This window comes from Leucopleurus acutus (assembly GCF_964270905.1).
Source record: "Leucopleurus acutus genome assembly, chromosome: 8".
Taxonomy (NCBI): domain Eukaryota; kingdom Metazoa; phylum Chordata; class Mammalia; order Artiodactyla; family Delphinidae; genus Leucopleurus; species Leucopleurus acutus.
Window position 1 is genome coordinate 100,525,720 of NC_139151.1, and position 20,466 is coordinate 100,546,185.

Here is a 20,466-nt window from a genome sequence, read left to right on the forward strand (position 1 = left end):
TGAAGAAAACAGCTTTTTATTTGTTACTATAAGAACCAATTACAGAATCCGAGGTTAAAAAAACAGACAAAAGGTCTTTATTTCTGAGAACTGGCGTACAAAAGGCAGAGGGGACAAGGGGAGGGAAGGAAAGAGCGAGCATAGGCTGGGGTTATGGGACCTCAAACTCCAATTAGGAAAGTCCGGACACCGGACAGGAAGAGAAACCCTCAATTAGGAAAAAAAAAAGACATGGCAGTCATGGCAGTGCACGCCCCCCTCCCCCAACCAGATACCACCACCTGATATCTGTTTACTCTTCCCCTCCCCCATCCCCTTTCACAAAGGGAGGCAAAATTTTTAAAAAATTTAAAAACCCTCCCCCCAAAACTGTCCAAGACAACTGTGGGTCCTACCCCCCAAAACAGGCTAGGTTCCCACAATGGGCCAGTTCCTGCAGTCTGCCCTCCACCACCAGGCACAGAGAAGCACTGGAAGGGGACAAGCCTCCAAGTGCTAACACCAGAGGGCGTCCAACCCCTCCAAGGACACGCTCACTTGCTCCCTCCCTCCTTCACTCCTCATTCCCTTTGATACTAAAGGGAAGGGAGGCTAGGTGCCCTGTGCACCCACCCTCTAGCTTTCAGCCCACCTCCCTTCCCCACAGATGCTCAATCTTCCAGGACAATGGGCTCACTGGTGCTGGCAGGATGTGAGGATGGAGGAAGAGGGACTGGGGGCCGCACTGCAATCAGTGGTGGCTTCACCTTCAGGGGCAAGTTGGGCCGGCGGGCAGCTCGCCGCATTTCCAGGTGGGTCAGAGCCTTCCGCAGGGCTCTGGCCAAGAAGAGAAGGGGGCAATAAAAAAGGCAAAGACCTTCAAGGTGAAACCCCACATTCCACTACAATTCCACCTTCCAGCCCATTCCTTCCTAACATCCCCACCCACCCTGCACCCAGTCTTCGTGGAGCTGGTCTTGCTCAGATACTCCTTCCTACTTCCTTTCCCATATCCACCAATCTAGGTTGTCAACCTCTCAGCCCCTCCCATGCAGGGCTCCCTACCTGGTATCTTTGGTGGCCACAAACACCACAGGATTCGGTGCATCAGCTGGGTTTAGTTTCTGACGCTTGGCTGCTGGCTGTGAGCTTGAGCGAATCCCTGAGGCCAGAGGCCTTCCATTGGCAGAGAAGGGGACTCCTGCCATCTGGAAAAGAATGGGGCAGCACAATGAGAGAGGAGACTCCCAGACACCTATCAGATACAAAAGCCCACCCAACTTGGCCCACTCCAGTCTGTCAACTCACAGTCTCATAGGCCCGTTTCACCATGATGCCCCCCAGTCCCCGGTTCTGGGTCAGCTGGTTTCTGTTGATCGGCGTCTTGGTACCCCGAGGTGTTTTTGGTTTCAGAGGTGCCTGGGCCACTGTCAAGGAAAAAAAAGAAAGGAAACCTTAGAGGACGTTCACACTTCCTCTTCTGTATGCATCCCCAAAAGCAGTGACGGGGGAGGGGTCTGGAGAGTAATCACCAGTATTTCAAAAGTCACACATGAGTATGATCTTATCAATCAATATATAGTTATACTGGATAGCATGTGAAAAGTAACATTTTTAACCTACAAAAGTACAGTCTGTTAGACTAAACCTTTTTGGACTCAGTGGGAAAGAAAAAAGCAGGGGAAGAGAAGGATCTTGATGATAAAAGGACCGGGAGCCAGACACCACCCTAAAGGTTCCCCATCCTATACCCACCCTTACCCAGATCTTTGACAATAGTTGCCAGGGGGAGCCGCACCAAAGGGTGAATCTTCAGTGGAGTCTTGGCGGCCTTAGGGAGTCGAATGGAGCCTGGAGAACAAAGATGAACGCTTTTGAAGGGGCTTCACTATTCAGGCCTCCTCTGGGGCCAGGAACCATGCCTAACCTCGTAACAAATCCTTGTGGCCTACTATCCCTACTACTGTCCTTAAACACCCAGAGAAACACTGGTCTCTGGCCAGAGCAACCCCGAACCTGCCACCAGCCCCAGCACTCCTGCCCTTACACTCTGCCTTGATGGCATTGGCATTGATGGGGGCATAAGGTCGTCGGGCAGCCCTCCTCGGTTGTAACAGGTCCCTGCACATGCGTCTGGCAAGACGGGTCAGCTTCGTGGTCTGCAGCAGGAATGTTTGCCTGTTCTTAGCCAGCAGCTTGGCCCGGTTGGCGCTGGTCGTATAGGGGGAGAGACTTTGGGCTTCGGGTCTGGATAAATGACCCCTCGAGTGTGGCTCCTGGAAGAAGGACATAGGAAAAGGGGAGAACACAGTCAGTCGCCAAGGCTCCCTTCTTCCATTCTTGATGGAGGGTCTTTTATTCCTGCCTGATCTCTTTGCTGCCATCCTGACCTGCCTGGCTCCCCAACCACTGTCCAGTACCACCCCACCCCCACCCCAGTCAAGCCATCACCTTACTGGAGCTGGGTGTTCTGGCCTTCACTTAAAGCTCACATCAATTAGCTTACTGCTCTCCCCAACCTGTCCCTCATCGTCCATCCTTACTGTGGTGCCCCGAGCAGCCCCCTCAAGCTGGGTTGGGGTCTTCAGTCCCCCGTACTTCTTCCAGTAGATCCAACAGGAAGCACAGAGGCGGCACTGCATGTTGGGTGGGCCCCAGGCATACCACTGGGCAGACTGTGTGGCTGCAGGAACATGGAGAGGAGGGAATGGTCCGGAGGCTACCTGAGTCTCTCAGGTTGCTGGGCCAGAGCAAACGCCCGGCTCACCCCCGGCATCCCTATCCCTTCCTGGAACTCACTGTGGCAACTCTCACAAGTCAGGCCCTTCTGGAATCCAGCCCCATTCATGCCAGGTTTTGAGCCCACAGAGATGATCTGGTTAGGGTTTGGTTTGGTGCTAATGGAGGAGAAACCAGGAACTGGTCAAGGAAAAGAATCCACTTCCACTTTGTCTCTGTAATTTGACAGTGTCTCCGACCCACCCCCCAACCACTTAGGAAAGCACAGGTTAGGGGCTGAGAAAGGAAACATGCCTGTCTCCCCTATCCGTCGCACTTACTAGGTGGGGATGTAGACTTGTTTTAGTTTGCTGTCTGCTTCAGCAGCTTTCAATCTTTTCTGCAGGAAGGAGAAAAAGTAAAAAGGATCAGAGCATCTCAGCAGGGAGGATGTCACCAACTTCAAAGGCAGAGGTGAGCAGGAGGCCTCTGGTCCAGCCTCCCCAGCCCAGACCTCACCTGCTGAATGTATCGGTCTGTGGTTTTCCACATGTAATAAAATTGAACTATGCTGGCCAGTGACTTCCAGGGTAGCTGAGGAGGCACAAGGAAGAAGGATGAGCTGCTATCTGGCCCCTGGTCCTGGTTCCCTCACCTGTCACCTCTTCCACCTCTCCTCCTAGTCCCATCCACTTACAAAGTCCTGGCGAATATCATTGAAATCCTTCCCGTACTTCTCCAGGGCCTCCTCAAATAGCATGGCCTCTGAGGCTGACCATTCCTCCATCTCATCCCGACACAGCACCGGGCCCCCTTGGGGCACCAGGGTCGACATGGCCTTAGCCAGGTCGTAGCCGTTCCTTTGCAATGTATCCATGGCGTGAAACTACAGGAAAGGTGGGAAACAATGCTGATGACCTGAAACCCTCAGCGCCACTCCTCTGTTGCTCTTTAAATGCTCCCACTCCCTCAGAGATACCCTCCTCCCTGCAGAGTCCCAAGGCCCTGCAGGCCCCCACAAAGCCCAGCCTACCCAACTACCCACCAACTTCTTGCTCACCAGGGTGATATCTCGGGAAGCGGCGGCGGCACTCATGTGCAAGCTTGGCTGCCGAATGGAGCTGCTGCAATCTAGGGCTCTCGCGAAGGTCCCCACAGCTCTAAGGGAGAGAGTGAGGAGTCAGGGAAAGCAGAAAGCGCGAGTGGGCTGAGGAACCACGCCAGATGAGAAAAAAGGACAACACCCAGGCCAAAAATAAATAAAGTCCATCTCTACGAACATGAATCAGAACTATGTCCACACCACCCCCAGCCCATCTGCCCCATCCACCCACCCCTCACCGGGCCACCACGAGAAACTGATCAATCTGCCGGTCTGTGAGAGGGTTGTCTGGATCCCAGACTTTCATCTCCATCTTCTGTTGGTTCCGATTATCAGATTCTCCTGGGGAATGGGGAAATGGTATCATCGGGGAGGATAATAGATGTCTTGACAAAGTAACACCTCGTCTCCTCCTTGGATTCTATCAGCCACCTCAACTCTCAGACTTCTCTTCCCAATGTGCCCATTTGCCCCTTTCCGGTTCCTAAGGTCCCATTCTGCTACGTTCACAACACAGAGCCAGGCAGACTGTGCACCACACAACGCCAGGGCACACCATTCAGAGACTCTGATGTTACACAACCCCGTAGCCATAATACAGTGTCTCCTGCCGCATACCCTCTGCCAGGCGATCTGGGATCTCAGCTTGGTATTTGCAACCAACTCGAATCTCCCCCTGATCAGCTAGAAGTGTCTTCTGCACAGGATCAAACACCAGTGAGTAAAAAAAGCAGTCCTGGAGATGGAAAGAGAGAAGGTAAGCAGGGCAGCAGTCCTCATAGGCAGGGGGCAGTGGGGTGTATCCAGAGTTCCCAAGACAGGCAGCCCGTCAACCTGTACCTCATCCCAGTCAGACTTTCTTCTTGCCTTTCGGGGCAATACCTACTTCCCTCCCTCTTCTCCCGACACCTCTTTCTCACCTCCTTTTCCAGGTACTGGCTCAAGATATCTGTCTCATTCAAGAGGGTCACACTGCATTTCCCCCTACAGGAGAGAGGTCAGAAAACCCTGGGTGAGTTCCTCATTTCCTCTGTACAGCAGCTCCAATACACTAGTCCCTCCTTTCCACCTTCTAAATAAGTGCCTGCAGGCCACAGTGGCCCTGATTGTCCCATACCTTATGTGGGTGGCTGGTAACGATTCGAATTGCCGAGAAAGAAAAAGCTCCCGGTGCTTCAGTTGATGTCGCTGCTGTTCCGACACCCCTGGCTGCTTTGATTCCTCCTCAAACTCCCCTGGGAGATTTAGGAGGAAGACGGCCGAGTCAGAAACTAATTCAGAAAGAAGCCACCTTAGAAGCTCTAACCCAGGGAAAATATTTCCTGTCTCACTTGTTTTTCTCACATTCCCTAGGTACCTGCCTCTCACACCACCAGCTTTCCCTCTTAGCTTCCCCACCCCCACCCCCCTTACAGATACTCCCAACTCTCCATCACTCTTTAGGGAAGAGCTGCTGAGAGTACAAAGACTGCCACAGAAATACATCACAGACCCAGGTGCCACGGCTCAGACACCACTCATACAGCACAAATCTGCTCACATGAGACCCAGCAAGAAGATCCCACCTGTCTCTTGCTAAACTAGCCTGGGGTCCAGAAATCCAAATTAAATAAATGAGTAAAAGCCCACACAGGAGTGTGTTTACCAGTTCCTCTTTGCAAATTTCAGGAGACTTTGCTCTTAAATGTCACGTGCGACCCTAACTATCCCTTGTTTTCTACTTGGCTAACAATCGTTTGTTGTGGGGCTTTCAAGGACAGTACTTCTCAAGCCAGTGCCAACACCTTCCTCCCCAAGGAGCTGCAACTTGCCCTGAAACCTTGGTGGAAAGGGTTAATTTGGCTGGGTGCCAACCAAACAGGGCGGGGCAAAAGAGCCACAGGCCCAGGCTCATTGGTGCATTGTTCGCAGCCTCAGGGAGAAAGGGGGGGTGTGCGGTAGGCTCCACCCCCTCGCCTGTGTGCTCCGGAAACCCTGCCCTAAGGCAAGGGGGACCACACCCCCCACACCCTTTCTGATTGGACAAGGCCAAGGTCAGCCCCTGCCAGAAGGGACTGGAAACCCCAAAGGGCCGGAGAACTTGGTAGGCCCAGGTCCTCATTAACCCCTTCATGTCCAAGGCCCAAAAAAGCCTAAAATGAGAAAAATAATTTAGGAAAAACAAGAGGAAGGGAAAAGAAAGCCAAAGCAGAAAAAAGAAAAAGAAACTAAGGGAAATGGAAGAATATGTATCTGAAAAGATGATGAAAGCATAAAGAGACGTAGGATAGGGCAAAAAGAAAAGGGAAAGATGTAAAGTGGAGTAAAGGGGAAGCCAGGATAGGTGAGAAAGAGGAAAAGTGTAAGAAAACTCCTGGCTTCCTATTTATTCCCTCCCACCCATGTATCCTTACCACCTCATGACCACAAAAAAAAAAAAAAAAAAAAAACCTGCTTCCCTGTTACACAGGCTTCTAAGTACGATCTCTTCCTCTTCACCTGACCTTCACAGTCACCACCCATTGTCCCAACATAACCAAAACTGTCCCCCAAGAGTCCTGCTTCTCTAAAGCTCCTCCTCATCCCCTATTTAAATACTATCATCTCGTAAATACACGCTCACACACAAGCCAAATTCTGGCTTTCCTTATCATGGCCTCTCCACCCTGCTTCCAACCCAACGTGTAAAAACAGGCCTCCCTCTGCAGACCAGGCATTTACCACCCCCAAACTCACACCCCTGCCTTGGGCATGCTACCAAGAGAAACACCTGCAGAGACATGCGCGGGCTTCAGATCATGGGCAGGGGGAGACGGGGGGCCGGGGGTGGGGTACAAAGACACTTACTGGCATTACTATCAGCCAGGCTGTTGAGGCTACTAGAAATGTCCCTTCGCCGGAAAAGGCACACAACCTTTGCCTCCACATTTCCATTTGCAGTCTAAGGAGAGAAAAAATGGTGGTGAAAAGTAGTCATTTGAAAGTGGAAATGCATAAAGAGACTAACAACAGTGAGCAAGTCTAAAGGATGTAAGAAAAGCCCAAGAAATTATGAATCAAGAGATTTACATTTAAGGACAGACTTCCAAATCCCTTTCCTTGGCCCCCAAGAAACAGAATAGCAAAGTTCCCACTAAGCTCTCAATAGCCTTTCCTGAATGTGTGGAATGAATGAATAAATGAATGAATGAATATGAATGGGTACTTAGGATAGGGTTTGTGTTTTCTCTCTCCCTCTCTCTCTCTCTCTCTCTCTCTCTCTCATTCACCTGAAGTTAGAGACCTCAGAAGAAAGAGGAGGTTGCTGGGGGGGGGTGTTGGTGGCGAGGTGGCGGGACTCTGCTCCACTCACCTTGTTGAGCTCTTCAATCCTTCTAACCAGGTAAGGATTGCTGGAGGAGTTCTCAAAATAGACGTAATCTGTAGGAGGGGGTGGGGAAGAACCGGCAAGATCAGAGGAGTAGATGGGAGAGCCGAGCACCAGGGTGGGAGGAGCGAAAGCAGGCCCGAGTAGACCAAAAGGAGATAAGGGTCGAGGTAGAGAGGACGCTTAAATGTGGAAGTGGAGAAACTAACAGAAAATAAGGAAAGGATGCGCCACCCTCCACCCCTTATCACTTAGTTCTAAAATCAGATCCTTCACTCAAAAGTGAGCCTTCAGGGGGAGACAAGAAGCAGGGGGTTCCCCAGCAGTCCCCACCACTCAGCGACGGAGTTGCATCCCAGTCTGGGCCAAGCGACTAATTGTTCACTCCTGCGCAGGGCCCCCACCTTTGCGAACCGAGGCGCACAATAACGCCTGGGAAGAGGAAACCTCCCAACGGCTCCCCCGCAGGTGGCAAAGCGGTCGCCCCGGCCCTCCGCGCCCCCTGCCTGCCCTGTCAATTCCTTCAGAACCACTTTCCCAAGCCCACTCCGCGACACCGGCGACCCCAGACTCAGCCCCGCGAGTGCCGTCGGGCCGCCCGAAGCCTCTCCGGGAGTCTCGGTGCTCAGTCGAGTCGCGATCCCCCGCGCCCTCCCTCCCCGAGCTCCCGGTTCCGGTTCCGGTCCGCGTTCTGGACCATGCCGCCCCAAACGCGGCTCCCCGCGCCACTGGGTGCCAAGCCTCTCCGATCCTGGCCCCCAGCCTCTCCCGCCCCGGGCCCCGCAGCCCCTACGCCCGGTACTTACCCCCCACTCGGTACATGTTGGCCGCCATGGCCGTTCCCGCCGCCGCCTCCGGCCGCACAAAGGGGTCCGGGAGGCTCACTGGGGCAGGGCTCGAAGCGAAGCCCGGAGCGCGGGGCTGGTGCTTCACAGAAGTCTCAGTCGGGCCCGCGCAGCCGGCACCTCCGCCGCCTCAGCCGTCGCGGTTCATCCCGGCCCGCGCTGTCGCCGCCGCCTCTACCGCCTCTAGCCCGGTACGCCGAGGCCGGCGCCGGCCCGCTCGGCTTCTTCCGGAAGGAGCTCGGCTCCCGCCGGACCGGAGCCAGGCTGCTGCTCCCCCCGCGCTCGCCGAGCCCCGCCAGACGTTGGACTCGGAGGGCCGCCGCGAAGGCTTGCCCTGCCCGCCTCGGGGTTCGCCTCCTTCCGGAACACCTTCGGCGGGTCCGCAGAACAAGGCCCAGCGCTCGGCTCCGGTCGGAGAACTAGACCTCAAAGCTCGGCTACTTCCGGAAGAAGTTCGGCTCCCCCCGGCCAACCGCGGCCCGGCGCTCGGTTATTTCCGTTGCGGCTCGGCCCCTCCCCCGAGGGCGGGGAGAGGAGTTGGGCTTAACTCTTTCCTCGCCCCGGAGTGCTGCAGCTCCGCATGCGGCCGCGGAAGACTCGAAGCGCCCTTCGCGCTTCTCGGAGTTATCTGCAAGCGGCTTTGCCCGTTATTTGCATGAAAGGTCTACGCTCCCTCACCCTTTCCGCATTCCCCTTTTCCTTCATCCCCATCCCCACAAAGGCCCTAGGCGCCCAGCCGCACCCCACAAAAGGACCGGGAGGCGACTTTGCTTTTGGTTTATTGCCCCTCAGCAGGCAGCGGGAGTCAGGGCCCCGGCTGGGGCTGCCCGGCTCAGCCAGCGGGTCTATACAGTGTGTGCAGGGGTGCCGTTCTCCCCCTCCAGGGAAATGCGCTTTTGGGAATGTCTCGAAGTCGAGGACAGGGTCGGCCCCGGTAATGGGGAATTTGGGTGGGGCGGGGCCACGCTGCAGGGCCTGTGGGTCCCGTAGGACAGCGGTCAGACGTCGAGAGAGGAGGCGGGGGACAGGGAGGGGGTTCGAGAGGGCGTTGCAGGCGCCGGCCCCGCGCCCCCAGGACCCAGCACTCGCCACTGGAAGATGCTGGCGTCCTTGCCGCCCAGCGAGACGAGGTGCGAGTCGTCGTGCGTGAACCGGACGCTGGTCACGTGGCTGCCGTGACCACCGTACACGAGGCTCGGCGCCTGGGCAGGAAGGAAGGTCGAGCTACAGCGGCCGCGGAGCCCTGGGACCCCTCCCGCCCGACCCCGGAGGCCCCGGGAGGCCTTACCTTGGCGCGGGCGCACGGGTACTGGAAGAGGTGCACTTTGCAGAAGTCGTCGGCCACAGCCACCACGCGCTCGTTGTGGGAGCGGCACAGGGAGTTGATGTCGGTTCCATCCGAGCCGTCAGGCCACACGCCTAGCACAGGGGCCAGCCTCAGCCCAGCCTCCCGGCCGCCACCCACGGTCCAGAGCGGCACCATTTCCGGCGCTCAGGCGGCCCGGCCACCCACCCACCGGCCGCGCGTTCCAGGCAATCCTTCCCGGTCCCGAGGGCCGGCCGGAGGGGCCTCCTGGGCTGGATTTGCCAGTTTCTTGACGCCCACCCCTCTACACCTGTCCAGCATTGCGAGCCCGGGACGGGCTGCACCTTATCCCCGCACCTCTCCCACAGGGTTCCGCGGCCCTGGGCCCCTGCTCACCGTAGACATGGAAGCCCAGCACGCAGGTGTAGGTGGCCCACTCCCGGTCTCGGCTCTCATAACGATTCCTCAGCAGCTTACAGCCTCCAGCCACGTCCCCTGGGGAGAGGGAGCCCACCCAGCTCAGCTCTCACCCTGCCCTCAGTGGGGAAGATGCCATGGAAGGGTTGGAAAGACTGGCTTGAGGCGGTGGCACGTGATCTGGTCAGGGTGGTAGCCCTCAGCCCAGGGCAACACCCAGCCCCATGTGCTTCCTGAGTTCTCAGCTGAAGTTGTCCTGTTTCTCATCAGTTCCTCCTCCCTTGATAATCAATCCCTCCACACCTGTCCTGAGAAACTTTTCCAAAACAATCTTTTCTTGGTGCATTTTTCAACTCCCCCAAGGCCTTGTGGGAACAAGACATGGTGCAAAACTGTGTGTGTGGTTTTTTTGTCCAAATGACAACATTTCTCCTATGTGTATAATTCTGACTCCACTTCAAACCCATCTCCACCTCCCTGTCTGACTGCCCCTCCACCTGGAGTTCCCCCACATCTCCTCCTTCATCCCCTCCCAACCAGGAGCCCCCTCACATAAGTAAAACCCACCCCTATTACCCTCTCCCCATGCCCTCCCCTACTGTCACTCACAGTAAAGGATCTCATAGTCCCCAGAATTGGACATGATGAAGTTTCCATCCTTGGACCAGTCAAGGTGAGTGATGAAGCTGGAGTGGCCCTGGGAGCAAGGGTCAAGAGACTAACAATGCAGCCACCGTTTCCCACCCCCTCCCCCTCCTAAAGGACACTAGTTTCCCTGCTATGGCAATGCCCCGCCCTCCACCCCAGCTTCCTCACCACACAGCGGCCAAAGCGGCTGGACTTGGCACCATCACTGGAAACGCTATAGATGTAGATCATGTTGTCATGGGAACCGATGGCCAGGTACAACCCATCTACAAAGACAGTCACTCAGAGAGGGAAGGGCCAGGGATGAGTCTAGGTTCCGGGGTGGGGGTGGCTCCCACCTGGGCTGTACCGGACCACTGAGAGCTGCTCATTGCCATCAGTGATGTCGGACACGATCTCTCTGGTCTCTGTGTCCAAAACTAGCCACCTAGAAGGGAGGGGGGCGGAAAGCAGGTGTGAGGATACCTGTCCTGAGCAGGGTAGGGGTTGGCAAGTCAGAGAGCCTCAGAGACACCAAAAGAAAGGCTGTGATGTAGACAGAGAGGTTATCTATCATTGCGGTCTTATGCTGGGAAGTGGGAAGGGGCTATGGGCAGATAAAAGCTGAGGGGCTCCTGATGCCATCTGAAAGGGAGAACAGGGGCCCAACTACCAGGGCCTTGTGGAGTCTGTTAAGCTTGTCACTTCTCTGTGTTAGTCTCCCCTATGCCCCTCCCATCCCCGCTGCTTCTCTAGCCTGAGCTGCCACCTCCTCCACTCCCAGGCTTGCTTGGAGGGGAGAATGGATGGGGGAGGGTGTGATGACAGCTGCCATAGGAGAGCAGGGGAGACCCTGGCTGCAGGGAAAAGCACTGAGAAGAGGGAGGGTGCAGTTGGGGCTCCTGAGCAGGCAGCGATCACACTCCTCCACCCCCGCCATTACCAGAAACCCTTCCCATACCTCCTGCTTTCCCCTCCCAGGAGTCCTGGCTCCCTCTCACCTCCCTGTGTTCAGTCCTACGGCCACAACTGCCCCACTGGGGTGGAAGTCAGCACAGAGACCAGTCTCCTGGGAGGGGGGAAAGGTGAATTCAAGAAGATGCCTTTCTAGTGAGGGAACTAAGATGGATACCTTGTCATCTTGATAACAATGTCAAAGCCCCCTCCTCTCAAGGATGAGAGGGACAGGAAACCTGGGATGGAGGCAGGGTATCACCGGAGCCTAAGCAGAGGTGCTACTCAAAACACTTAACAACCAGAAGTGACACCCCACAGCTGTGCTGGAGATTAACCGTCAGTTGCTGGATCAAGAGGACGTCTAAGGGCTGGGGGGAGGGCAGTGCTCAGGGGGCACTGGAGGCATCAGTACAGAAGAATGAACATTTTACCAGCCAGTACAGCCACACCAGTACAAACGGGCTGCCTCTAGGAGCAAAAGGGAAGGGGGTGTTGGGGAAGGAGTGGTGGCCACAGGAGTCATGGTGGGCGTGACACTGAGGATCCGGGGACACAGAGCTCTACCTTGAGGTCGATGCTCCAGGCCAGCGCATGGCCCTCCCCATCCCACAGGCAGAGCTGCCGGTCATGGCCACAGGTGAGGAAACGGTTCTGGAAGGGATGTGTGCAGAGCCCCCAGAGCTCATCCGTGTGACCCTGCGGCAGAGCGTGCGCTGTCACCTCTGCCCCTCCCCAACAGCCCTTCCCTTCCTGCTCGCTCGAACCCTTGGCGCCCCCCCCAACCTGGATTACAGGGGAGAAGCCCTGGTCCAGATCTCCCCTCAGCAATGCGTTCTTCGTGGTTCCCACCAGCAGCTCAGAGCCAAGCCCCTCTGCAATGGCCCGCACGGCCCCAAAGTGTTCAGGAATCTGCAGAGTGGTGGCAGAAAGTCAGGGGCCCGCTGACCATTCCTCTTCCCTCTCCTTCCCTTGACCCCAGCCCAGCCCTCACCTCAGCTTCCTGGAGGGCCACCAACCCAGGCCCCCACTGGACCAGCCGGCGGTCCCGCCCACCACCACTCAGCACGGTCCCGTCCCGCCGGAGACACAGGGCGAAGATAGAACCCTCGTGAGCGTGCGCCTGGGCCACAATCCCGTAGGTCTCTGTTGGCAAAGTCCTGGGTGGGTCATGCTTTTGGGGTGCAGGGAAGTAGGGAACAGGAGCAGCCGAGGCCGGCACAATAGAGCAATGACTGCCGGGTGCTGAGTGCCTAGTCTGGTCCTCGGCTTCTCCCCAGTTTACAGACTGGACGACCAAGGCTCCGAGAGGTGAGGTAACTTCCTAAGGGCCAGGCAACTAGGGGCGAAACTGGGATTTGAACCCAGGATCTGGCACACTCCAAAGCCCCAGCCCTCTCTGCCATGCTGCCCCCTGCCCTCCTAGACTAGCCCCCCAGAGCGCCCCACCCTCGGACAGAGCACCATCAATTCTCAAGGGCAAAGGATGGGAAATCCTCTCCTCTGTTTTCACAGACCGTCTGGGGAACTAGCCTTCCCAGATGCCACCCCCAATCACATACCTCTGGCCCCGCCCCTGCCTGGGGTCCTGGAATCTGAGAGGCTCCGCCCCCAGGTGAGAATGTTCCCCTCGGAGTCCCCTGTGAGAATGTCTCCGTCCGGAAGGAGCACGAGGCAGGGGATAAACTTGGGTTTCTTGTACTTCTAGGGGCCAGGCGAGCAGAGAGTAGAGGTCAAAGACGCTACAAGTCTCCGGACAGCTGGGGGCTGGGTGGCGCCAGGGCCTACAGTACTCAGACCAATACTTCCATCGCCACTCTGCCCTCCCCCACCACCCTGCACCCATCCACACCTCACCCCAAAGACACCCTGTTTCCTGGTGAGGGTCCCGTTCCCAGGAACCCCTGCTCCACCATTCCAGTTCCAGAAGTGGACGTGGGATTTCCCGCTGGTGACAATGCAGCTGCTGTCGCGAGGGTTGAAGCCAACGGCCAGGACTGAGTCATTTGTACTCTGAAGGGAAGATACTAGATTCAACCACCCCAAGCCCTGTGCACCTTCATTCTACCAGACTCTCTTCAACTGGCATCCTGACAGCTGGTCTGCAGAAGCCCAGGACCCTCAGGACAACCCTTCCTCCAAGGCCCTGGTCCCCTAAGAGCACTACTGGCAGTCACTCACTAGTGCCTAACACGGTGTCCCTCACGAGGTCAGAACCTCCGTGGTCCCCACTTCACAGCCGCAGAGAGGCTAGGAGGCTTGCTCCAGGGGACCAGGCCAGAAAGGAGGTACACGTACGGGGAAGTCTGGAGCTCTCTGCACTCCACCACTCCCAGCACCTCAACCTCAGCGCCCCACCAGGCCACCTGGACACCTCACCTTGATCTCAGCCAGCTTCGTTCCCCGGCTGCAGTCCCACACAGACAGCATGTGCTCGTTGGAATCATCCACCACACAGAGGAAAGCACCCAGATCCTGAAGATGGGGGGACACGTCAGAGGGGCCGAGTTAAGGCCTGGAGGTCTCAGGATTCATGGTCCAAATTAGGCCAGGGGTGCCACGACAGGCTGAGAGAGCAGAAGGGGCCACACTGTCTCTTAGGAGAACCGGCTGGGTGGGGCTTAGGAAGGCCAGGACTTCTGAGGCTTCCTGGTGAAGTACAAGGAGGGGGTTCCCGGACAGGGAAGATGGGGGCCTCGAGGCGCCGGGGCCAGCTCACCGCAACTGAAAAGGCCAGGGCCCCCACACCCCGCTCGAAGGCCCCCAGTCCGATCTCCTGCAGCTTCAGCAGCGTCTCTGAGTCCCAGACATGAACCACAGGCTGCAGGGGCTGGTGGAAGAGAAGGGGTCAGGGGTGTGAAGGACAGTTGGGCTGGAATTTCATCCTGTCTGCCTGGCGTTTGACTGTGGCCTTACCTTTCCATCCTTATCCACTCCGGCTGTCTGTCCTGAGGCTACACGCACACCATCAGGGTGAACAGCCAGGCTAAGTGGGGGAGGAGACACTCTAGGGAAAGGGGTCGGTGGTCTCTCAAGACCACCCAGGCCACTCTCCTCTCCTGTTCCTCCACACCCACCCAGACCCTCTTCCTGCCAAGCCCACCATCCCCATGCCTAGAGCTGCCCACTCCCAAGCCCTAGGACCCTCACCATCGAACGCAGTCCGTGTGCCCCCGGTAATGTCTCTGGCCGCCACCTCCAGGACCCCCTGGGCCTCCCCCGGGCCGGTACAGCACCACCACACAGGCGATAAAGTAGACCACCTCCCCAGAGCGCAGCACAAACAGATTAGAGCGGGAGTCACGACCCCGGTACCCGTAACTGGAGTGGGGATCATGGTCAAGGAAAGGGTCAGATCAAGGGCACCACGAGGAAAAGGAGAGGAAGACAGAGCTCTGGCTGTAGCAGCGCCACTGGCAGAGGATGGAAGCGGAGGATTCAGAGGTCTCACTCTCCTTGCAGACCCAGGAGGTGCAAGGGGTGGGGACATTCCAGGATGGGAAGGGTGGTTCCCATGGGACTGGAAGGGGCAGGATACACCCAGTCAAGGCTGAGGGTCTCCGGGGGTGGGCCGCTGGGCAGCTCCTCGAGGCTGCGGATGCCAGACGGGATGTACATGGTAATGGGGCGGCCGCGAAGGAACATCTTCACTGAGATGCCTTCTACAAAAAAAGAAGCGGGTGTCAATCACCACCCTGTAGCTTCCCTTCCAGGAAAGCCAGAGCAGAACTCAACCCACCATACCTCACAGGTCCCCCAAAATAGCTCCTGGGGCTGCGGCCCAAACCCTAACCCCATCATCCAAGATCTTCCGGATCCCTCTATACATACCTAAATTATAATTGCTCCTCCGAGATCCAGGACCCCCAGGGCTGGAGAGGGCGTCTTTTCCCCCACGGCTGTTGCGAAGGAAGAAAAGCACAGGGATTGGGGTCAGGTCCCAAGACATAATTGTGGAGGGGCGGGACATAAGAAAGGAGGCTACCCTAGAGATGACAGTCACCTCTGCAGAATTTCAGTTTGCATCGTGAGCATTCAGAGCTCAGGTGGGGACTTTTAGCTCCATTTAAGGCATGAGAAGACTGAGGCTAAAGAGGCTGAGTAAGCCTGTAAGAGGCAGGGTGGGGTGACACTTTCCTCCAGACCACCAGGCCTCTGGCTATTAACCGCTTCATTTTCCCATCTGTAAAATGGGCCTTTAGTGAATCCAGAATGTACATCAGCCCTGCCTTTCAGGGATCTGAGAGGTAAGCAAGAATAGTCCTTATCTCTCAAGGGGAAAGTGACAGGTGAATTCCAGAGATCACTGTCCTTAGATAATAAGGTGACCATCTCTCTTCAAAGAATAAAAGAGAGGCCAAGGATCGGGCTAGAATGAACACTCAGGTGTCCTGGGGCCTGTACACACTCTGAGACAACTATGCTTAGCCACTAGGATGTCCCCTTGCTCTCTAGAAGTAAAGCTTGGTACGCTGGGGTGTGGGAGGAGGCTGAGACTCTGAGGACCGTCACCATGAAAATCATGGGTGCTTTTGGAAAACCCTCTTGGAATCTTGGAAGGTATGTTGTGATATGGTGGAAACGGCAGGGGAACTGGAGTCAGGAAGAGTTGGGTTGGAATCCTGGCTCTAGCTGTGTGACCCCAGACAAATGACTTACCCTCTCTGAGCCTGCTTCTTCACCTGGACAATGATCAGCATGAGACCACCTACCCCCCCAAGGATGTCATGGGGACTGAATGAGACGGAGGAGGTCGAGGGTTTAGCACAGTGCCGGGTACACGGCAGGCACCCCAGGAGTGCTTGTTCCTTTCTTCCTGTTGGGCGATGAGGTCCCCCCACCCCACCCAGGGAAGTGAGGTGAGGGATGTGAAAAGTCAAGAACCTGAGCCTGGGGTGGGGCGGGCTGGGGGGAGGGGAGCCTCGCCCACCTCTCTGTGCTCCCTGACCGCAGCAACAGGTTGGCCGAGGAAGCTGCCTTCCGGGAGAGTTTCTGGCGAGGCCGCTCTGAGGGGGACGAGGAGGAGGAAGAATTTCTCCGGGGCCTGGTCGGACGGAGCACAGTGAGCAGGTGAAAGTCATTCCCTCGGATCGTGCTCCCCACTCCTCCCTCCCCTCCCAGCCTCTGCCGCAGGACACTCACGTGTCAGTACGCTGTGGGGGCTGCACCAGCCTGAGGAGCCCTGGGGGGCCGGGCGAGCCAGTGCCACTGCTGCTGCTGCCCCCTCCTTCGGACTGGGTCCCACCGGGCTCTTCACCGCCCCCATGCGGGGCCGCGGGCCCGTTGATCAGGCCAGGGGGGCCAGGTGATGACTCCGTCTCCACCTCTGTCTCTGTCTGGGTGCCTCGGCTCACCGAGGAGGGGCTGCGTGTGGGTGGCAGTCCCGGGGGAGCTGCAGGGCTGCTGGGGAGCCAGTGCATCAGCCCGATGCGCCTGGGGCAGGCCTCAGCAAGGGGGAGGAAGAAGGTTTGACAACATGCATACCTGTCCCTTGTAGGGCCTGGTGTGCCAGGGTCCTGCAGGGAGGTGGGAGGCGCCTGCAGCCGCAGCAGGCGAAGAGCTTCTGCCAAGGCTGCCTTTACCAGCTCCATCTCCTTCTCCTGCACCTGAAGCCGCCGGCTCAGGGACTGCAGGGCCTCCTGAGCAGGGCCCTCACCTGGGAAAGGGGCAAGAAGCAGTCAGAATGTACCCACCACCTGGGGAAAGGCTTGAGGGGATTCTCTCTGCCCCCAGCTGTGCATTTGTCCAATAGGACCTGCACCCTTCGAGCAGCTCCAGGCTTGGATGTGCTCCCAGAGGGGAGGAGACGGGTAGTAAAGGATCAAGGGCCTCCTTGTGGCAGGGCAGGCGAGGAACCTGGCAAAGCTCCCTTCCTGCTGCCGTCCCAGCCTCCGCAAAGACAGGGAGTACCATGGAGTACCCGGGGAAAAAATGGAGTACTGGCGAGGAACGTGGGAACCACAGGCTGAAGCGCAGTGCTGGTGAGGGACGACAGGGCCCAGCCCAGAGCAAGCTCAGGTCTCCAGAGAAGGCAGAGAAACTCAGAGGGAGCACCCGGAGAAAAGTGGGGGGGACACAACAGTACAGTCATCCTGAGGACTCAGAGAAGAAGAAGACATCTAGAGTGACAGGAGAGGGTATGAGTGGAGAGAAGAGTCATAGCGAAGGTCCCAGGGTAACAGTGGGGGTCCGAAGTAAAAAGACCCAAAATCCCAGGAAAAGAGGCCCAGAGTAACACAGGAGGTAAGGAAATTTTCGAGGGGCCCAAAGTAACACGGGAGGTAGGATGACGTTGGGCAAGTCCGAAATGACAGTTGGAGGACCCAAGTAACTAGGGAGAGCGACCTGAGGTACAGTGGAGGATGCTCAGAGCCCCCGGAGCCGAGGAGCACGCGGGGACGCCCCGAACAGCCGTCGGGCAATGGCAGCGCCCGACCGGCCGGCGCTCCGGGAAGGGGCACGCCGCCCGCCCCGCCCCGTACTCACCGGGCCCCCCGGCCCCGTCCATCCGGCCCCCGGCTTGCTCCGAGCGGCGGCGGCGGAGGAGGAGGCGTCTAAGCCGCGGGGGCCATGGCCAGAGAGAGGGGAAGGGGAAGCACCCCGGGGCGCGCGCGCAAGGGAGCCGAGCCACCCCCCGGGGGCGCTGTCGGGCGCGGGGAAAGGGCCTGGAGGGGGCGCTGTGGGGCGGGGGCCGCAGGCTCCGGGGCCCGCCGGGGCCTCGGACTCTCCCGGGACCGCTCTTGGCTCCCGGGGGTGGGGTGGCGGGGCCGTCCTGGGCCCCAGCGCCGCAGCACAAACAGGCGCCGGACGCGAGGCCGCCAGGAAGCGCGGGAGGTGGGGGGGCGGGACGAGGTTGGGGGGGGCCGGGCCGCCTGGTAACCCCTCCCTGTCCGGGCCTCGCAGCTCGCTTCGGGGGCGGGGCCAACCCGCTGACCCCCGGCCCCCTCCGGCCACCGCCCTCCAGGCCCTTCCGGGATCCTGGCCCTCGGACTCCCTGGGGACCTGGGAAGGCGCGCGGGCCGTGAGGTCTCCCGCCCCCAGCCCCTAGCCTGTCGAGGCAGAACCGACCAGCCCCTCCCCACTTCCGCGAAGAGACAGGGGCGGGGTCACGAAATAGGCCTTTTGCCCGGGGGCGGGGCTTTTCCTAAGGGGCAAGGCCAAGGCATCCCGAATTGGGACTGGCAGGGGACAGGGCAGAGGGTTATTAAGGCTGTGGCGGGAGGATGCCCAGGGTATTGGGGTCAGGGTGGCATTAGCCCAGCTCAAGCCAGGCTGGGCTGACGCAGCATCCTGCTGCGGCCAACCCCTGTCCCTGACAGCTCTGCTGTCCCTTGGGCAGAGATGGGAGATGGCGCCGGCGCTGCCCCTGGTGCTGCCCCTGCAGCCCCGCGTCCGTCTGGCGCAGGGCCTCTGGCTCCTCTCCTGGCTGCTGGCGGTGGTCAGCGGCCTCACCCTCCTCTGTAGCGGGAACCTCCTGGCCCAGCTGTGGCACCTTGGCACCTTCTTGGCTCCCTCCTGCCCGGTCGCTGCCCTGCCCCAGGTTGCCTTGGCAGCCAGTGCAGTGGCTCTGGGCACAGGACTGGTGGGTTCAGGAGCCAGCAGGGCCAGTCTGGATGCAGCTCAATACCCTCCCTGGCGAGGGGTCCTGGGCCCGCTGCTGGTGGCTGGCACAGCTGGTGGCGGGGGGCTCCTGGTTCTTGCCCTGGGGCTAGCCCTGGCTTTGCCTGGGACTCTGGACACAGGACTGGAGGAGGGCCTGGGGACTGCCTTGGCTAACTACAAGGACACAGAGGTCCCCGGACGCTGTCAAGCCAAACGGCTGTTGGACGAGCTGCAGCTGAGGCACCACTGCTGCGGGCGCCATGGGTACAAGGATTGGTTTGCGATCCAGTGGGTCAGCAACCGTTACCTGGATCCCAATGACCAGGACGTGGTTGAGTGAGTGATTTGCTTCTCCTCCTCCCTCTTCCTTCTTCTCCTCCTCTTCCTCCTTCCTTGAAACCCCACCTCACCCAGACAGGCAATGAGTAGAGTCTAGTGACTGAGAGAATGGAGCACAGCTCTGCCATGTTTTAGCTGTGTGACCCAGGGCATGTTACCAAACTGCTCTGGGCCCATTTGCTTGTCTGTAAACTGGAGATGATAAAAGTCCCACCTTACAGAGTTGTCGTAAGGATAAACGAATTATGTATGCATGCCTGGCACATAGTAAAGCAGTCAGTACATGTCTCACTTGTCTTTTCCCTTCTCAACTCCTGTGCCCTGCAGCTTCTCCCCCAGGCCTCTATCTCCAGACATCCTAACACCCCTGCCCCTCCCTTTGCAGCCGGATCCAGAGCAATGTGGAAGGCCTATATCTGATTGATGGGGTCCCTTTCTCCTGCTGTAATCCCCACTCACCCAGACCTTGCCTGCAAAGCCAGCTCTCAGACCCCCACGCCCACCCCCTCTTTGATCCCCGACAGCCCAACCTAAACCTCTGGGCCCAAGGATGCCATGAGGTGCTGCTGGGGCACCTGCAGGGGCTGGCGAGCACACTGGGCAACATGCTGGCTGTTACCTTCCTGCTGCAGGTGAGTCAGCAAAGTGTCTGAGGCCTCCTCTGGGCCTCCTCACCGCCTCCAACCCAGGGGCCCCTGAAACTGCTGTGACCCTCATTGACCTCTTGCCCCTTGCTTTCCCCACAGACTCTGGTACTCTTGGGCCTGCGGTACCTGCAAACGGCACTGGAGGGGCTCGGAGGAGTCATCGATGGGGAGGGAGAGGCCCAGGGCTATCTCTTTCCTGCTGGGCTGAAAGACATGCTGAAAACAGCGTGGCTACAGGGAGGGGTGGCCCGCAGGCCAGCACCTGAGGAGGCCCCACCAGAAGAGGAACCTCCCAAGGAGGGTCTACCTGAGGCCTAGTGGCCTGGAGCTTGGGGTGGGGATGAGGGGTGGGGGGAAGGGGAGAGATGGACAAGACTGGAAACCTCACAACTCCTTATAGGCTCCAGGTGGGGGAGGAGGGATCTCTGGGATTAGAGGGTTAAGGATAGTCAGTGAGCTGGACTGGGGTAGGAGAGAAAACCAGGTGTCCTAGGGCCTAGCCCATGGCCAGAACCACCAGGGAAGAACAGAAAAAAAAAAACCAGGGTGGTGGGAAAGTGACATGGGAAGGACTGGAGGCTGCT

The 20,466-nt window shown here is 58.1% G+C and overlaps 3 protein-coding genes across 5 annotated transcripts; 1 reads left to right on the forward strand and 2 right to left on the reverse strand.

Moving 5' to 3' along the window:
* MTA2 (metastasis associated 1 family member 2) lies at positions 1 to 8,334 on the reverse strand. 2 transcript variants are annotated; one of them, XM_082844803.1, is made up of 18 exons: positions 7,952 to 8,334; positions 7,131 to 7,198; positions 6,626 to 6,719; positions 4,917 to 5,034; positions 4,720 to 4,783; positions 4,418 to 4,535; positions 4,039 to 4,141; positions 3,758 to 3,857; positions 3,395 to 3,583; positions 3,217 to 3,291; positions 3,039 to 3,097; positions 2,779 to 2,876; positions 2,523 to 2,662; positions 2,027 to 2,255; positions 1,741 to 1,830; positions 1,288 to 1,406; positions 1,045 to 1,187; positions 1 to 816 (listed from the first exon to the last, which is right to left on the reverse strand). In XM_082844803.1, exons 1-18 carry the CDS (start codon positions 7,977 to 7,979, stop codon positions 651 to 653), a joined length of 2,001 nt encoding a protein of 666 aa, XP_082700929.1. In that variant the 5' UTR covers positions 7,980 to 8,334; the 3' UTR covers positions 1 to 650. The 2 variants fall into 2 exon arrangements, with proteins under 2 accessions (XP_082700929.1, XP_082700928.1); XM_082844802.1 differs by having other exon boundaries at positions 1,735 to 1,830.
* A 482-nt stretch (positions 8,335 to 8,816) lies between these two features.
* EML3 (EMAP like 3) lies at positions 8,817 to 18,061 on the reverse strand. Of its 2 annotated transcripts, none has more exons than XM_082843942.1 (22): positions 17,781 to 18,061; positions 16,779 to 16,950; positions 16,437 to 16,694; positions 16,225 to 16,338; positions 15,126 to 15,193; positions 14,833 to 14,956; positions 14,445 to 14,615; positions 14,211 to 14,280; positions 14,014 to 14,124; positions 13,674 to 13,769; positions 13,152 to 13,307; positions 12,857 to 12,998; positions 12,289 to 12,440; positions 12,081 to 12,206; positions 11,862 to 11,993; positions 11,342 to 11,409; positions 10,700 to 10,788; positions 10,530 to 10,627; positions 10,323 to 10,410; positions 9,693 to 9,791; positions 9,279 to 9,409; positions 8,817 to 9,192 (listed from the first exon to the last, which is right to left on the reverse strand). In XM_082843942.1, exons 1-22 carry the CDS (start codon positions 17,800 to 17,802, stop codon positions 8,989 to 8,991), a joined length of 2,691 nt encoding a protein of 896 aa, XP_082700068.1. In that variant the 5' UTR covers positions 17,803 to 18,061; the 3' UTR covers positions 8,817 to 8,988. The 2 variants fall into 2 exon arrangements, with proteins under 2 accessions (XP_082700068.1, XP_082700067.1); XM_082843941.1 differs by having other exon boundaries at positions 16,437 to 16,697.
* A 456-nt stretch (positions 18,062 to 18,517) lies between these two features.
* On the forward strand, positions 18,518 to 20,200 carry ROM1 (retinal outer segment membrane protein 1; the record flags this gene model as incomplete). The annotated part of the gene is made up of 3 exons (XM_082844238.1): positions 18,518 to 19,232; positions 19,621 to 19,867; positions 19,982 to 20,200. The coding sequence occupies exons 1-3, from the start codon at positions 18,643 to 18,645 to the stop codon at positions 20,198 to 20,200; spliced, it is 1,056 nt and encodes a 351-aa protein (XP_082700364.1). The 5' UTR covers positions 18,518 to 18,642.
* Between the last annotated feature and the right edge of the window lie 266 nt (positions 20,201 to 20,466).

Bases quoted from the DNA above. Each gene is read 5' to 3' on its own strand.
- MTA2 (XM_082844802.1), bottom strand. From the start codon at position 7,979: ATGGCGGCCAACATGTACCGAGTGGGGG. The intron at 4,142-4,417 runs GTATGCGGCAGG...CCCATTCCCCAG, and splicing joins CCCAGATCGCCTGGCAGAGG to GAGAATCTGATAATCGGAAC. The intron at 3,098-3,216 runs GTGAGGTCTGGG...TCCTTCCTGCAG, and splicing joins CAGACCGATACATTCAGCAG to AAAAGATTGAAAGCTGCTGA.
- EML3 (XM_082843941.1), bottom strand. From the start codon at position 17,802: ATGGACGGGGCCGGGGGGCCCG. The intron at 10,789-11,341 runs GTGAGAGGGAGC...CCTCCCTTCTAG, and splicing joins GTAGGACTGAACACAGGGAG to GTGGCTAGTTTTGGACACAG. The intron at 9,410-9,692 runs GTGAGCAGGGGC...CCCCTGTGCTAG, and splicing joins GCTGGGCTTCCATGTCTACG to GCGTGTGGCCTGACGGCTCG.